The sequence below is a fragment of the Tamandua tetradactyla genome, chromosome 13 (assembly GCF_023851605.1).
Source record: "Tamandua tetradactyla isolate mTamTet1 chromosome 13, mTamTet1.pri, whole genome shotgun sequence".
NCBI lineage: Eukaryota > Metazoa > Chordata > Mammalia > Pilosa > Myrmecophagidae > Tamandua > Tamandua tetradactyla.
In genome coordinates, this window is record NC_135339.1 from 23,481,769 (window position 1) to 23,500,393 (window position 18,625).

An 18,625-nucleotide genomic window follows, 5' to 3' on the forward strand; every position below is an offset into this window, starting at 1 on the left:
ACACTTTAAAACCAAACTCACCTCTCTTTCTAGACCTTTTCTTTGTGAATTCCCAATGTCTTTTATTTTTTTGATAATTTTTAAAATTTATTTATTAATTAAAAAAATTAAGAACAAAAACATTAACATATCATTCCATTCTACATATGTAATCAGTAATTCTCAATATCATCACATAGTTGCATATTCATCATTTCTTAGAACATTTGCATCAGTTCAGAAAAAAAAAGACAACAGAAAAAGAAATAAAACGATAACAGAAAACAAAAAAGATTATACATACCATACTCCTTACCTCTTGCTTTCATTTATCACTAGCATTTCAAACTAAATTTATATTAACATCTGTTCCCCTATTATCCATTTTTATTCCATATGTTCTACTCATCTGTTGATAAGGTAGATAAAAGGAGCATCAGACACAAGGTTTTCACAATCACACAGTCACATTGTGAAAGCTATATCATTATTCAGTCATCTTCAAGAAACATGGCTACTGGAACACAGCTCTACATTTTCAGGCAGTTCCCTCCAGCCTCTCCATTACATCTTGGTTTACAAGGTGATATCTACTTAATGCGTAAGAATAACCTCTAGGATAACCTCTCGACTCTGGAATCTCTCAGCCATTGACACTTTTTCTCATTTCACTGTTCCCCCTTTTGGTAGAGAAGGTTTTCTTAATCCCTTGATGCCGGGTCTCAGCTCATTCTAGAGTTTTCTCAATTCCTTGATGCTGAATCTCAGCTCATTCTGGGATTTCTGTCCCACATTGCCAGGAAGATCCACACCCCTGGGAGTCATGTCCCACGTAAACGGGGAAGGGTGGTGAGTTTGCTTGCTGTGTTGGCTGGAGAGAGAGGCCACATCTGAGCAACAAAAGAGGTTCTCCTGGGGGTGACTCTTAGGCCTAATTTAAGTTGGCTTGACCTAGCCCCTGTGGGGTTAAGTTTCATATGAACAAACCCCAAGGCTGGGGGCTCAGCCTATAGCTTTGGTTGCCCACACTGCTTGTGAGAATATCAAGAATTCAACTTTGGGAAGTTGCGTTTTCCCCTGTTCTCACCATTCCCTGAAGGGGACTTTGCAAATACTTTTCCACTCACTGATCAAATCACTCTGGGATTCATCAGGGCCATCACCTGGACAAACCAACAAAATCTCATGTCCTATACAAAGTTCCATGTACTTAAGGTGTTCAACCAGCTATCTACGTAAGTTATATTAGGAGATGCACTAGTCAAAGTATAAATTTGTACCAAGTAAACATTTTTTGCTTTAGTCACACACATAAGTTGAAATTTTAAAATATTAATTACCATCTATTTTCAGCACACTGCAGTAATGACATTCTTTTTTTAAAAAAATTTTTTATTAATTAAAAAAAAATTACAAGAAGCACAAACATTCCCAACACATACACTCAGCAATTCACAATATCATCACATAGTTGCATATTCATCATCATGATCATTTACCACACAGTTGCATCAATTCAGAAAAAGACATAAAAAGACAACAGAAAAATAAAACTAAAACAGAAAAAAAAAATTTTTACATACCATACCCCTTACCCCTCGCTTTCATTGATCGCTAGCATTTCAAACTAAATTTATTTTAACATTTGTTCCCCCTATTATTTATTTTTATTCCATATATTCTACTCATCTGTTGACAAGGTAGATAAAAGGAGCATCAGACACAAGGTTTTCACAATCACACAGTCACATTGTGACAGCTATATCATTATTCAATCATCCTCAAGAAACATGGCTACTGGAACACAGCTCTCTACATTTTCAGGCAGTTCCCTCCAGCCTCTCCATAACATCTTGATTAACAAGATGATATCTACTTGATGTATAAGAGTAACCTCCAGGATAACCTCTCAACTCTGTTTGGAATCTCTCAGCCATTGACACTTTGTCTCATTTCCCTCTTCCCCCTTTTGGTCGAGAAGGTTTTCTCAATCCCTTGATGCTAAGTCTCAGCTCATTCTAGGGTTTTTCTCAATCTCTTGATGCTGAGTCTCCGCTCATTCCAAGATCTCTGTCCCATGTTGCCAGGAAGGTCCACAGCCCTGGGAGTCATGTCCCACGCAGAGAGGGGGAGGGTGGTGAGACTGCTCATTGTGTTGGCTGGAGAGAAGGGCCACATCTGAGCAACAAAAGAGGCTCTCTTGGGGGTGACTCTTAGGCCTAAATTTCAAGTAGACTTGACCTATCCTTTGCAGGGTTAAGTTTCATATGAACAAACCCCAAGACTGGGGGCTCTGCCTATAGCTTTGGTTGTCCACACTGTTTGTGAGAATATCAAGAATTCAACTTGGGGAAGTTCAATTTCTCCTGGTTCTCACCACTCCCCGCAGGGGGCTTTGCAGATACTTTTCCACTCACTGATCGAATCACTCTGGGATTCATTGGGGTATCACTCTGGATAAACCAACAAAATCTCATGTCCTACCTGAGATTCCAAGTACTTATGGCATTCAATCAAACTATCTACATAAGTTATATTGGGAAATGCACTAGTCAAAATATTAATTTTGTACCAAATAAACGTTTTTTGCTTTAGTCTTATACATTAGTTGAAATTTTAAAATATTAAGTACGATCTATTTTCAGCACACTGCAGTAATGACATTCTTTTGTTCTTCCTCATGCAAAAACATTTTTTAAATTTGTACATTTAGTCACTGTCATTATACACTCTAGGCATTCCTAGATTATACCATCTCAATCTTTATCGTCTGTCTTTCTTTGTGATTTCATTTATGCCCCAGCCCTCCTCCCTCTATCATTCTCATAGGCAGTTTCATTCAGTGTTTTAACATAATTGTATTACAGTTAGGTAATATTGTGCTGTCCATTTCTGAGTTTTTATATTCAGTCCTGTTGCACAATCTGTATCCCTTCAGCTCCAATTACCCAATATCTTACCCTATTTCTATCTCCTGATGGTCTCTATTACCAACGAAATACTCCAAGTTGATTCACTAATGTCAGTTCATATCAGTGAGACCATACCATATTTGTCCTTTTGTTTCTAGTTAATCACACTCAGCATAATGTTCTTAAGGTCCATTCATGTTGTTACATACTTCATAACTTTATTCTGTCTTACAGCTGCATAATATTCCATCTTATGTAAATGCCACAGTTTGTTTAGCCAACCGTCTGTTGATGGACATTTTGTCTGCTTCCATCTCTTGGTAATTGTAAATAATGCTGCTATAAACATTGCTGTGTAAATGTCCATTTGTGTCCTTGGCCTCGTGTCCTTTGAGTAGAGACAGCATATAGATGGGTCCTGTTTTTTAATCCATTCTGCCAGACTATGTCTTTTTTTTTTTTTTTTTAACATGGGCAGGCACCGGGAATTGAACCCGGGTCCTCTGGCATCACAGCAAGCATTCCTGCCTGTTGAGCCACCATGGCCCAGACTATTTCTTTTGATTGGAGAGTTTAATCCATTAACATTCAGTGTTATTACTGCATGGGTAGTACTTTCTTCTACCATTTTGACTTCTGGATTTTATATGTCATATCTAATTTTCCTTCTTTTTACCTTTACTCATAGTATACCTTTCTACACTCTTCACACCTCTCTCTTCTGTCTTTTCGTATCTGTCTCTAGTGCTCCCTTTAGTATTTCTTGCAGAGCTGGTCTCTTGGTCACAAATTCTCTCAGTGATTTTTTGTCTGAAAATGTTTTAATTTCTCCCTCATTTTTGAAGGACAATTTTGCTGGATATAGAAGTCTTGGTTGGCAATTTTTCTCTTTTAATAGTTTAAATATATCATCCCACTGTCTTCTTGCCTCCATGGTTTCTGCTGAGAGATCTGCACATAGTCTTATTGGGCTTCCCTTGTATGTGATGGATTGCTTTTCTCTTGCTGCTTTCAAGATTCTCTCTTTCTCTTTGATCTCTGACATTCTGATTAGTAAATGTCTTGGAGTACGTCTATTTGGATCTATTCTCTTTGGGGTATGCTGCACTTCTTGGATCTGTAATTTTAAGTCTTTCATAAGAATTGGGAAATTTTCAGTGACAATTTCTTCCATTAGTTTTTCTCCTCCTTTTCCCTTCTCTTCTCCTTCTGGGCCACCCACAACATGTATATTCATGCGCTTCATATTGTCCTTCAATTCCCTGAGTCCCTGCTCATATTTTCTTTTTCTTGCCGTATTTCAGATGTTCCGTCCTCCAGTTCACTAATCCTATGTTCTGTCTCGAAATCTACCATTGTAGGTTTCCATTGTTTTTTCATCTCTTCTTCCTTGCCTTTCATTCCCATAAGTTGTGTGATTTGTTTTTTCAGGCTTTCAGTTTCTTCTTTTTGTTCTTTCCTTACCTTCTTTATATCCTCACTCAATTCATTGATTTGGTTTTTGATGAGGTTTTTCATGTCTGTTCATACATTCTGAATTAATTGTTTCAACTCCTGTATGTCATTTGAATTGTTGGTTTGTTTCTTTGACTGGGCCGTATCTTCACTTTTCCTAGTGTGATTTGTTATTTTTTACTGGTGTCTAGGCATTTAATTACCTTAATTAGTTTATTCTGGAGATTGCTTTCACTTCTTTTACCTAGGGTTTTCTTTCTGGATGAATTTGTTGTCTATCTGTTCTTTGACCTTCAGTTCTGCTTCACTGGACCTCAAGCTTAAGTTTTGTTTAACAGAGGAGAATTTTTCAGTTCTTGTTTTCTTGTTTCTTGCCCTGCTTCTATGGAGCCTCCCACCCCACCCACCTCCCGCACCCTTAGGAGGGTCTACTTAGATATTATAGACCCCAGCCAGATTTTCCCAGACCAAAATGGCCTCCTATCGGGAGGAAAGAGTCACCTGCGTCGGTTTTCCCTGAGAGTGAGACCCAGCAGGTTGAAAGACTTTCCTGTGAAGTCTCTGGGCTCTGTTTTTCTTAATCTGCCCAGTGTGTGGTGCTTGTCTGCCTGCAGGTCCCACCAGCGTAAAATGATGCGGTACCTTTAACTTTGGTGGACTCTCCCTGCTGGGGGCCTGGTGGAGACAGAGGAGAGGTTGTAGGCTGGTTTTAATGGCTTCGAATTACCAAGCCCTGGTGTCTGAATTCCTTGAGAGAGGGATTCCACATGAGTTGGGCTTCACCCCTCCCCTGGGGAAGGCACAGGCTCAAGGCAAGCCCCCAAAAGAGCTCACTTCTGCCTATGCCTGGGGCAGTTGCAGCCTGAGAAGTCCTGCTGCTATATCCAAAGGCAGTCAAGCCTTTGTAGAAACACAGCCACAAAAACCTCTGTTTCCTTCTTTTTTTCCCCCCTTTTTCCATCAGCCCAGCCCCCTTGGTGCCGGGGCAAAAATGAGCAACCTTCACTTTGACCACATTCACCTAAGCTGCGGGCCTGTTTTTAGTAATCAGAATTTGTTAATTAATTCCACAATTGGTGTTTAATTGTGCTCAGTCCCTGCTGATGGTAAATTTCCTTTCCTTTTCCCTCTGGGAAGCAGCCTGTAGGGGAGGGGCGCTGGCCGCCACAGCTTTGGGAATTCACGGTTCTAGGGGGGCTCACAGCTGGTCCACCTGGTCCAGACTGGGGTACGCTGTGTGTCCGGTCACTGACGTGGCCCCAGGAACTGTTCTGTACTGTTTCTGGTTATTTAATAGTTGTTCTGGAGGACGAACTAAAATGCGCACATTATTAAGCCGCCATCTTGACCCAGAACCCCTCTTTTTTTTTTTAATAGGTGAATTTGTATCAGAGTTTTTCCCAATGTATTTTCCTCCTTATTACCAAGACCCCTGGCTCCCTTGGTCCTAGCCCCTAAATCCTGTTGATTATTACCTTTTGTTTTAATAACCTTCTTTCTTACTGCTACTCATTCTAGTTACTTATTTCCTGAACTATCATGATACCTAAAGTTGTCTCCAGTCCTCCAATGATTCTCCTCTTCCAATTCAACCAATAGAACCAAAATAATTTTCTTGAAGTGTATCTCTGATCATGTCCCTCCTCTCTCTAAAATTTCTTAATAATTATTATAGTGAACAATTAGAAACAACCTAAGTGTCATTCAGTAGTGAGTAAATGAATTGCTGTGTATTCATATGACGAACTGCTCTGTAGTAATTAGATAGTATGTTTAATGCCATCTTGTTAATATTAATACTATCTTAAATTAATACTCTTGAATTAATACTAATATCATCAGAGGTGAACTAAATATCCACATATTTCAGGGTTTCTCAGTTTCAGTGCTATTGACATTTTGGACCAAGTAATTTTTTGTTGTGGGGGGTTGTCTTGTGCATTTTAGGATGCTTAGTAGCTTCCCTGGCCTCTACTCAGTAAATGCCATTAGCATCCCCTCACCTAGTTGTGACAGTTGAAAATGTCTCTGGACATTGCTGAATATCCCCTGACAGGCAAAATTACCCCCCAGTTAAGAACCTCTTTTCTCAATGAATAGATTTCAAAAACTCAATGTTGAGTGAAAAAAGGAAGTTGTAAATATGTATAGTATGTATGCTATATTTTAAAAATGTAAAAATATGCAAAATATTATATATTATATATATATTAATTTATTTGGCACATATTTATTAAGTGCCTTTTAGCCACCAAATCTATTCTAGACACTGGGGTACAAGTAAGCAAGCCCTTAATGTATCTTACATTCTAGTGCAGGAGAAGAGAAACTATTATGTAATGTTAGAACGTGATACATGCTATGAAGAAAAAGCTGCATATAGGAAAGAAGAGGTAAAAGTTTCTGTTCTAGCTAGGTTGGTACAACATACAAGTACACACATGTACAGTGGCACTGGCCCAGGAAAATATTCTTGAGTGCCCTTACTGCTGGGGAGGAGAGGAAGGGATTGGAACTGGTGGTGGTAGTTATCAAAGAATGATGCTTTCCAAATTATTTTCAAATTTTTAAAAGAAGTACATGCCCATATTACTAATTTAGATTTTTATATTAAATGTATAAATGTAACTCATATATTTAGAGTAAAAGTAACTGCAACAATATTATACTTTTGAGTGGTAGAAATATGGGCATTTGTTATATTATTTTTGGGTTTGCCTGCATTATTTAAATTTCCTAAAAGTAAAATTAAAAGAAACAGATTGGAAATGCCTGGACTACACCGGGCTGGTGGCTGTGGGAGTGGGCAGCACTGTGTGTTAGCAATTTCGGGGCAGCCAGTGGGCTTGGCAGTCTGGGGCTCCCGGTGGAGCTGAGCCACAACCCCCTGTGCACACAGCTGGCCCAGGTGCATGAGAGGTAAATGAAGATAAAACAATGTCCAGCAATCTAAAATATCTTTCCTTGGGAATTTTGGTCTTTCAGACTACCAGTTTGGTTCTAATAATGTGTATTCTAGGACTTTAAAAGAGGAAGGACCTCTTATCTATCTTCTATTGCAAAGGTTATTGCTGAGCTTTTGAAGATAATGGCCTATATTTTACTAATCTACAAAGATAGAAAATATAATCTAAAAGCACTGAATCAAGTACTACTTGATAAAATTCTTAAACCTGTGGAAATGCTTAAACTTGCTATTACATCAGGGATATATACTCTTCAGAATAATTTCCTCTATGTGGCACTGACAGATCTAGAGGTAGCTACTTATCAGGTCACATATCAGTTGAAAATTTTTACAAGAGCATTATTTTTTGTGTTTATGCTTAGTAAAAAATTAGGTGTATACCAGTGGCTCCCCGTAGTAATTTTGATGACAGGAATTGTTTTTGTTCAGTGGACCTCAGATTCTAAACAACTTGATTCTAAGGAACTTTCAGCTGCCTCTCAGTTTATAGGGCTTATGGCAGTTCTTACAGCATGTTTTTCAAGTGATTTTGCTGGGGTTTACCTTGAGAAAATTTAAAAGAAACCAAGCAGTCCATATGGATAAGGAACATTAGCTTAGTTTCTTTGGGAGTATATTTGGATTAATGGGTATATACATTTATGATGGATAATTGGTATCAAAGAATGGATTTTTTCAGGGATATAATCACCTGCCCTGGATAGTAGTTGTGTTTTCAGGCACTTGGAGGGCTTCTAATAACTGCTGTTATTAAGTATGCAGATAATATTTTAAAAGGATTTGCAACTGCTTTATCCATAATATCATCAATGCTGATATCCTATTTTTGACTATAAGATTTTGTGCCAACTAGTGTCTTTTTTCTTGGAGTTATCCTTGTAATAACAGCTATTTTCCTATGTAGTTATGATCCTAAACCTATAGAAAATCCCACTGAAGCATAGGAGTATACTATCTTAAACTGTTTTTTCAAGGTGGTGCAATAGAAATCTCAACATTAATCCTGCACAGAGGACTTCAAACAGTTATGTGAAGATACCATGCTGAATTTGACTATACTATTCAAATGGTTTGAAATTATAAAAATTTAAGGAAAAATATATATATGTATATAAATACTTATTGCATCTAGAAATCAAAACTTAAAAGTATTTCCAGGGTTTAGAATACCTTATTTAGAGAAAACTTGAAATCTGAGTATAAAAATATTTTACCTTTTTGACTATTGCAGAAGTGTCCTATGCACTCTTTGTAAGAGCACACAAATGTCAGATATCAATTTTTGCAAATCAGATCTATCTAATCTTATTAAATGTTTTTTTATCTTACCTTTTTGTACAGAGTACATAACTCTGATATATCTTCTTGTACAGATATATCAAATCACACAGAATATTCAAAGTTTGAAAATTGTAATTACATATAAAGGTGTGAAAATATAAGAAGTATATATGATTTGAAAAAACTTTTTCATGTATCTAAGATTTTTATGTTTGTGCAAAGGATTGTTTAACAAAGGGTTGTAAATGTTATTTGTTAAATTATATAAAAATTGGTAGAGTAACATTATGGTTCAACTTATCAGAGAATAAAATTAACATTTAAATTTAATGTAGAGAGATACATCTATTTCTCTGTATATGTTCTAAGACCTTCTGTTGCTTCGAACAGCTGTAAACAATTCAGTTGCTCATATGCTAGATAGGAGTCAATAACTTTTACACTAATGGAGTTTTGTCCTTGATCTCCTAATTGTATTTTTTTTCTGTAAATCAGATAAATTCTTAATATTACGTTAAATTAAATATGTATATGTGTTAATTTCCGTTAAAATTTTTAAATGTAACAAAAAAGTAACAAAGAAACTAACAGTCATCACCCAACACTTATTAAATTGAGTTCAAACTTCTTAGTCATTTCAGGCTCACTGTTTTCTCATTCTAGTCTACCTTTTCAGCCTTGTCTTTCATACTTAAGCCAAACTGGACACTGTTTATTCCCTGAAGTGAAGTTCCTCACTTCCCTGCCTTGAAGTGCTCATTTTCCCCCTGTCTGAGATTTCTCCATCCTATCTCACTTGTCAAAATCCTCCACATTAAGCCTAACTCAACTACTGGTCTCCTCCTATGCCCCTCTGTAGCATCTGATACTCCTGCGTGACTTTATATTTTGCCTTTTATTATGATTATTTATGTATTTTTTTTTCTCCTAGTAATGTTCATATAACATAGACTAGAAACAATATCCTGTTATCCATATGATTTAGCAAGGCATGTGATGTTTAATTACATGAATGCATGTCCATAATGTAGCCTTGATTCACTCTATTCTAAATAGTTTGGGTAGGATTATATCAATTTATATAACAAGTCACATCACCATTATATAATAACTTACTCATTATATAAATAAATCTGTGCATATTTTCTCATTGTGTATTGAAGGAGGAATACAAGATAGTACGAGGATACTTAATTTCAGGCCTATGCTCTGTCCAACTAAATGATCTTACAAAAGTTATAGAACTCTGAGCTCTAGTTTTCTCATTTGTAAGACAGGATTATTACCTACCTCATAATAGTAATTAGAGGACTAAATGAGAAATGTATTTAAAGTGCTAGTCTGGCATTTAATACATGCTGTATTAATTTTTAGTCCATACCATGCTCCGGGGTTGTCTTTTCCTCATATTTAAATGGAAAGGGTTGTTCTAGATCCGTAACTTCATAATGGTGTTTCTTTAAGCACCTGCAGAAGAGCCAGAGGAAAAGGCAAAATGGATAGGTCTCTGAGTGTCCAACCTCCACTTTAATCCAAGTAGTTTTTCTTTAATTTTAGAGATCCTGGTAAATTTTTATTTGAAAAAAAGGAGGGGGTGGTTTACAGCCTATAAAAACGTTTAAAAACCATTAAACTGGATAATCTCTTTCAGCTTTAAAATACTGTAGGGTTTTGTTGTTGTTGTTTTTAACTGTCTAGGCTTTTGTAAAAAGAAATATCCACGTCTTATTTTTTTATAGCTGTCTCGCTGTGAGCCCAGGTGAAGAAATCTTAACCTTATTACAGACCATACCATTTGATATGGAAGAGCTTAAGAAAGAAGAAGCTAGTCTTCCCCCAGAGGATGGTAAGTGATGAATTGGATAGAGTGGAAGAGTTAGAAAGAATTAAAACATTCCACTAAATCTCACAATGTCCTTCCTCAAGAGTACCTTTCATGTGACTGTAGTATGGCAGTATCAGTCTTTTCTCCTTTTTCAGATGACCACTGGTTAGATCTCTCACCAGATCAGCTGAATCAACTCCTGCAGGAAGCTGCTGGCAAAAATGAATCAGAGCCCATTCCCAAGGAAGAGAAGCAGAACTATGACTTAACTCAAGTTTCAGAGAGCATGAAAGCTTTTATATCCAAAGTCTCAACCCATAAGGGAGCAGAACTTCCCCAGTATGTAATTTGTATTGAAGTATGATTATCGGAATAGTAATAACCCAAATGAAGTCATCCAGTCATTGCCATTTGCACTCTTCTTTTTTAATGTTTCCTTCTTTTGGTACCTAACAGTGATTACTTAACTTATCTGGACTACTGGCAGAAAACTTCTGCCAGACTTCTGATAACCTCATCCTTTATAATCCTTAAAGTAAGCCAGAAAGTCTACTCAAAGATCTAAAAGTGACCATTTCAGAGTCCTGCAGGGAAACGATGTACTTTATAACTCAGACTTTTACTCACAACCTTATGGACTCTCAATATGTAATTCTTAATCAGTTCAGATTCTGATCCACCATCCCACAACAGACTGGAAGCTGCACACTAATTTCTGTTGCTCTGCAAATCCAGTAAATATAAGAACATGAGGATTTTTTAAATGTGAACGACGATTTTCCTTGCTGTGCCTCTTTTGAGATTGTATCTGGTAGTTTTCCTAAGAAAGGCACCACTTTAGAAAAAGTTCTCAAAGAGTTGTGTTCAGGATAAATTAATTGTCTTTTTTCTTTTAATTTTTAGAGACCCTTCAGAGGCTCCAATCACGTTTGATGCAGATTCCTTTCTTAATTATTTTGATAAGATTTTAGGTAAGTTGCATTGTGAAGTTTACTTATATTTTGAAATTAAGTATGGCTGTTACTAGATCATTGGATCTCTTGAAAGTCAAAATGTTTGATTTCTCTTTGTGGTTTTGAGTTGCCTTCAATCATAATATTACTGCCCTATTGAATGGTTTTGCAGAGGGTGCCTGGCTTAGTGCCTAACACAGTAGCTTCTCAATAAGTATCTGTTGAATGAGTGAGTGTTCTATGTTTAGATAGGGTTTTATCTAAACTCATATCTTACTACTTTCTCTCTTTTAGGCTTTCTGTACTTACAGATCAATAAGAAAAAAGCCAAACAAGCCAATGGAAAAATCAGTAAAGGGTAGGAATAGGCAAGTTCACTGAAGAAGTATAGTCCAATAAATTTTTGAAAATAGGTAAATGTCAGTAGTAAACAGGTATATACAAAATAAAAACAAAAACTTACTTTCACCCATCAGCTTGGGAAAAATTTAAAAGACTGATCATATTGTTTTCTCAGAGACTGGAAAAATGAGCACTGTCAGACTCTTGGGATGAAAGAGAAAGTTGTATTTTTGCAAGGAAGTTTGATACTCTAGATGCCATAACCTTTAAGTTAGCAATTTCATTTCCTGGAACTTACTCTATGAAAAAGATATATATGCTAATATGATATTGTAGCATTGCAATAGCAAAAATGCCTATCAAAAGGGAAATAGTTAAATAAATAATGGTACATCCTTATTTTTAACTACTATGCAGCCCTAATGAAGAGTGAGGTCCAAATATATTCTGACAGAGAAGGACCTACAAGACATTTAGATAAGTGCAAAATCAAAGCATAGTTCAATATTGTGGTGGGTTGGAGTTATGTACCCCAGAAAAGCATGTTTCTGGGATTCTTAAGTATAAGTTCTAAAATAGCTTAAGGCTTTGGGGATATTGTCATGAAATTAATCCTGAATGAATCAGGATGGATCTTAATCCTATTACTGGAGGCTTTACAGAGATGGCCACAGGAGAAGTGAGAAGCTGGAAGTGAGAGGAACCTAGAGGAGAAAGAAGATGTCTCCATGTGCATTGCCATGTGGCCAAAAAGGCAGACACCAAGGATCACCAGAAACCAGCCCCCAAATGCCACAGTCTTTAAGGAGGAAACCTCACCTTGCTGATGCCTTGATTTTGTACTTCTAGACTTAAAACTATGAGCCAATAAATACTCATTGTTTAAGCCAACCCACTGTATAGTATTTAACAACTGGGAAACCAGTAGTTTTTGGTGTGATGAATAGGGTAATGCTAGGACAAATATCTGAAGATGTGGAAACAGCTTTTGAATTGGGTAATGGGTAGAGGCTGGGAGAATAATGAAGTGTTTGATTTAAAAAAAAAAAAAAAAAAGAAGAAGCCTAGATTGCTTTGAAGAAACTGTAGTAATATGGCGGTTAAAGGTACTTACAATGAGGCCTTAGAAGAAAATGTTAAATGCGTTATTGGAAACTGGAAGAAAGGTGATCCTTGTTAGACAGTGGCAGAGAACTTAGCAGAAATGTGTTCTGATATTGGATTGAAAGTGGAACTTGTGAGTGATGAACTTGGATATTTAACTGAGATTTACAAGCCAAATGTAGAATGAATGTTCAGGCTTCTCATTGCAGCTTATAGTGAAATGTGAGATGAAAGGGTTAAGCTGAGAACTGAATTGTTAAGTACAGAGAAACCAGAAATGTATGATTTGGAAAATTCTGAGCCTATCAGGTAGTGTGGTTTGAGTCTAGGTCTGGAAATGGCTCTATCAGGGAGTTCCCTGAGCTTTTTGGAAAGTGACTGCCCAGAGAAAAAGGTTCCATTCTTTGCTAAAGAAGGTGTGGCTGAACAGGGACCCAGTCAGCCATTTCAGTGGAAGGCAAGATTGGAATTGCAGTTATCCAGGAAGAATCTTTGGAAAGTTCTATTGTTTGATGGTTTGGACCCCACCCCCCACCCCCCCAGAACTTCGTGGAAAGTAGACAAGTTTTGTATAAAATTTTTATAAGCCAGGACTAAAGGGAACAGAAATGGGATGTATTGAAGAAAGAGTGACTTCAAGGGCAGAACCATGACACCAGAGGTCTAGGCTAGAAAGATCTCTTTGGACCAAGATAGCAGGCCCACCCATGTTTGTGGAAAAGGCGGTCCGCCCCAGCACTTGGAGAGGGCAGGCATTGCTTAGAGATGGTGGGTCTTGTGCCCCAGGCATTTCAAGAGAGCCTGGCCACCATCCCAATATTCAGAGTAATTGGGGCCTGTGCCCTGGCATTCATAGACAGCCTGACCAGCATTCCAGTGCTCAGAGAGTATGGAGCCTACACTCCAGTTTCAGGGAGAGCCTGGCACAGCATAAGCACTTGGAAGGGGTAGGTCTAAGACCTCAATCAGGCTGGAAGGACAAAGCATCAAGCCACAGATGGTTCTTATACCTTGAGATCTAGTGGAATTTGCCCTGCTGGGTTTCAGACTTTCTTGGGACAGTGACCTCTGTTTTCCTTCCAATTTCTCCCTTCTGGAATGTTTATCCTCTGCCGGTCTGATCATTCCATCAGTCATAGGATTTTGCCCCAGGTGGACCACACCCATAACTAATTTTGATGAGACTTTGGATTTAGCACCATTCTAAAATGGTTTAGGGCTTTGGGGATATTGTCATGGAACGAATGTATTTTGCTCATGGGAAGAACCTGTTTGTCTTTTGGGGATCCAGAGGGCAGATTCTCGCAGCCTGAAGTTATGTGCCCCAGAAAAACACATCCTTAATCCATTTCTGTGGGTGTGAAACCATTGTAAATACGACCCCTTGATGTGGTTATTTCTGTTAAAGCGTGCTCCAGCTGAATCAGGATAGGTCTTAATCCTATTACTGGAGGCTTTATAGATAAGGCCATAGACAGAGAAACCACAGGAGAAGCAAAAACCTGGAAGTCAATAGAACGAAGAAGAAAAAGGAGATGCTGCCATGTGCATTGCTATGTGGCAGAAAAGCCAGGGGCCAAGGATCACCAGAAACCAGCCCCAGAATGTCACAGTCTTCAAGGAGGAAGCCTCACCTTGCAGATGCCTCAATTTTGGATTTCACCTAGCCGTAAAACCATGAGCCAATAAATTCCTGTTGTTTAAGCCAACCCATTGTATAGTTTTTGTTTTAGCTGTTGGGAAACTAACACAAATGGGTATATTATATATCCTCTATGAAAAAAAAAAATAAAACTACATTCTTTTATGTGTATATGCCCATATATACAGAACTGCATCTGGATACCCACAGACTTAAAAGATTATGTCTTCCAGAAAGAGGTAAGATGTTAGGCAATACTTCTGTATGGCTTGAAGGTTTACATAAAAATGTATTCAGGTGTTGTGTAGTTTTTTAATTTTTAAGAGAAAATGTTTTAAAGAAAGTAGAGTACTTCAACTCAGCTTATATACTTTTCTGTAAATGTCTATCAGTCTTACCATTTTGTAGGAGTTTTTGTGAAGTAATTTGGTTATATAAATTCATCCCTTTCTGAAGGTAGCATTTAATCACTTTTTAAAAAATTACCAAGTGCTTTTTCTTGTGTTGGTGTCTGTGTAGGGCCAAGGCCTCATGAATCAGATTCTGATGATCTGGAGGAGGAAGACTTTGAATGTTTAGACAGTGATGACGACTTGAACCTCGAAGCACAAGAGCCTGGGGAGAGGGCTTCTCTGAAGGGAACTCTCGATAATCTGAAATCATACATGGCCCAGATGGACCAGGAACTGGCACACACCAGCATTGGCAAAAGTTTCACCACCCGGAAGCAAATGGTATGTGTGCTTTTTTTTAAATGCAGTTTTATTGAGATAATATTCACATACCCTATAATCATCCAAATTGTACTATCAGTGGTTCACAGTATCATCATATAACTGTGCATTAGTCATTGCAATGGATATTTGAACATTTTCATTATTCCAAAAAAAAAAAAAAGAATGTAAGTAAAGAAGAACACCCAAAACATGCCATAGTTCCCCTTCCCCTATTATTTATTTCTTATTTGTTTTTTTTCCTTACTCATCTGTCCATACACTGGATAAAGGAGTGTCAGTCGCAAGGTTTTCACAGTCACATAATTACACCTTTAAGACTTTATATTTATTCAGTTATCTTCAAGAATCAAGGCTATTGTATTACAGTTGAACAGTTTCGCATATTTCCCTCTAGCTACTCCATTAACTCCAAAACTGAAAAGGCTTATCTTTATACTGCATAAGGATAACCTCTAGTTTACAATCTAGGAATCTTTCCCATAAGCCTTCATCTAACATAGCCTATGCTCTCAAATTCCACGTTAATAGTTAATCCATGTTAGTGAGGTGTTATGATATTTGTCTTTTCATTTCTGACTTGTTTCATTCAAAATACTGTCCTCCAGGTTGATTTGCCACAGAGGGATGTATGCTTTTAACCTCTTTCCCTTTCTGAGTCCATTATGAAGGTTAGCTAAAACCATATTTTGCCTTAGGTTTTTTTTTCTTTCTTTCTTTCTTTTTGATATGTGAGATTTGAAATAAAATCTAATTTGTCCCTCACTCTGGTAGGGGATGAAGTATTAATTATCCCCCCATATATCAAATTAATTACATTCCTTTTTGGTTATTCATCAAGATTTAAAATAAAAATCCATGTAAGGTGTTCGAATTAGAATATGGCTGCATACTGCTACTACTGACACTTTAAAATTGATTTAAAAAAAAAGAGGATTTAAAATACCTAAATAACTAAGTTTTTATATTGTCTGTTTTGTATTTCCCTAATTTAGAATTCACCCACTACTCACATTTTTATCTTAGTTTTTATGCCAGCATTGTCTAACCCTAGATAGAGGCATGATGGAAAGAGGATAGACTCCAGAGTCTCACAGATGAGGGTTTGAAATCCTGCTCAGTTTAGGATTTAACCAGTTATCCTTTAACCAATAATCCTCATGTCCTAGAATTAATATGAGAACCACATGAGACAACAATAAAACGATGAGGCCCTTAATTAATATTAATCCCCCTTGCTCTGATTATCTAAACCATATTTAAAGCTATAATCACTTCTAGTATTGTTACCAAACCTAATATAAATCATACAATAGATTTATCTAAAGAAGATGTTTCTTAAATTTTAATGTGACTATGAACCATCTAAATAAGGATCTTGTTAAAATATAGATTCTGATTAAGTAGGTCTGGGGTGAGGCTTGAGATTTTCCATTTCCAACAAACTTCAAAATGAGTTTGCTGCTGGTCCATGGACTGTACTTTGAATAGCAAGAATAGATCATACTGCTATTTTTTAAATCCTTCCCCAAGCCTGTTGAATCAGAGGACTAAATAACTTTCTATTTGGACCTCCAGAGCATTAAAAAAGAAAGTAGCGTCTTTCTTTTAGAAGAAAGTTAGATTCTTATCATTTTGTTTTTGTTCATTGCTATGTTTACTTCTTTCAGAACTCTTAGGCAAGCTATAAATGTACCTCCCTAACTCTGGTTATCTCCCTTGGAGAGTCATTCTACTTGTAGAAATTTTTCCTAGAAAGAAGTATATTACATCTATTAGAACCAAGTTTTAATATGTGTGCTAAATTACTTAGTGTATTAGACTTCATTTTGGCTTTATATCCCAAAGGATAAAAAATTTCCTTTTTCATTTGGAATTAAATTTTACATTTTGCTTGGTTAGCTTTTTATTGTTAGCACCATCTGTTCTAGTCTACCAAAGCTGTCAGAATGCAACAGACCAAAAATGGATTAGCTTTTAATAAAAGGGGATTTATTTAAATAAAAATGTATAGTTCTTCCGAGGAAAGGCAGCTAACTTTCAGTTGAGGTTCTTTCTTACATATGAAGGACAGGGTGATCTCTGCTGGCCTTCTCTCCAAGCCTCTGGGTTCCAACAGCTTTCTCCAGGGTGATTCATTTCTGCATCTACAAAGGCCTGGGCTGAGCTGGAGTGCTGAGATGAGGAATGCCGAGTTGCTTGGGCTGTGCTACATTGAGCACTCTCATTTAAGCATCCAGCCAATTAAATCAAACATCATTCATTGCAGCAGGCACACCTCCTAGCCGACTGCAGATGTAATCTGCGACAGATGAGTTTCACATGCCACTGGCTCATGTCCACAGCAGTAGAGCTAGGCACCTTCACCTGGCCAAGTTGGCACCTGAACCTAACTACCACATCATCTAACCTGACAGGATCTCATACCATGATTTTCTTTTCCCCCCATGAATTAGGAACCTCTGTTCCAGACTGCCAGTAACAGTTCAGATGAGGAAGATTCTGGTACAGGAGAATCTGTTATGGCACCTGTGGATGTAGACCTGAACCTGGTTTCAAATATATTGGAATCCTATAGCTCCCAAGCTGGACTGGCAGGACCTGCTTCTAACCTTTTACAAAGCATGGGAGTTCATCTGCCTCACAACACTGATCACAGAACCATACGTAAGCCATCAAAAGATTAACCAACACACTCTCTTTCTCTTTTTTTGTTCTTAAGTATTGCCTGATTGTGTTAACTCATTGAGTAAAAATGTTTTTTCATTACATGTTTTTCAAGTGAACTTCTCTGTGAGTACTAAATGCTGACATTTGTGCACAAATCTTTGTATTCTCAACTCTGGGTTACACAAAAGTTTCTAGAAGCAGCAGAATAAAGAGGATCAAGGCCCTGAACAGCCCTGAGATGAGGAAATATCCCTGTTAAGGACACACCCTGCAGCTATGCACCCTCAGTGAAATTTTTTTTTTTTAAGATTTAAATGAACTAGTTTGGGGTGTTTTTATTTGTTTACATTTTTATTATAATATATATATACAAAGAAAAGAAAGAAAAAGCAATACTTTTCAAAGCACACTTCAACGAGTAGTTACAGAATTTGTCATGGGCTACCATTCCACTATCTCAAATTTTTTGTTCCAGCTACTCAAAACACTGGAGACTAAAAGGAGTATCAATATAGTGATTAAGCCATCATACTCATTTGTTAAATCCTGTTTTCTGTTATAACTACTCCTTCTCCTTTGATCCTTTGCCCAGTCTATAGGGATCTTTAGGCAGTGCCCATTCTGACTTTTTCATCTTGCGAGGGGGTGTTGACACTAAAGGATAGGGGGATGTAATTAATTGATAATCTTGGAGTGGCCCTTCTGGGTTTTAGGATTTATCTGATCTAGGAACCCTCCAGGAATTATAGGTTGCAGGAAA

The 18,625-nt window shown here is 37.2% G+C and overlaps 1 protein-coding gene and 1 pseudogene across 6 annotated transcripts in view; both read left to right on the top strand.

The window, feature by feature from the left end:
* Window positions 1-17,964, top strand: part of ECD (ecdysoneless cell cycle regulator) — a 102,515-nt gene extending 84,551 nt beyond the window's left edge. For all 6 annotated transcript variants that reach the window (XM_077124935.1, XM_077124933.1, XM_077124930.1 and 3 more), the window contains exons 10-14: window positions 10,335-10,441; window positions 10,576-10,759; window positions 11,324-11,391; window positions 14,981-15,195; window positions 17,652-17,964. In XM_077124935.1, coding sequence (XP_076981050.1) covers window positions 10,335-10,441; window positions 10,576-10,759; window positions 11,324-11,391; window positions 14,981-15,195; window positions 17,652-17,882 — 805 coding nt within the window. In that variant the 3' untranslated portion in view covers window positions 17,883-17,964. The remainder of the gene's footprint in view (window positions 1-10,334; window positions 10,442-10,575; window positions 10,760-11,323; window positions 11,392-14,980; window positions 15,196-17,651) is intronic.
* On the top strand, window positions 6,580-9,437 carry LOC143653728 (UDP-N-acetylglucosamine transporter pseudogene; annotated as a pseudogene).
* Window positions 17,965-18,625: the final 661 nt, after the last annotated feature.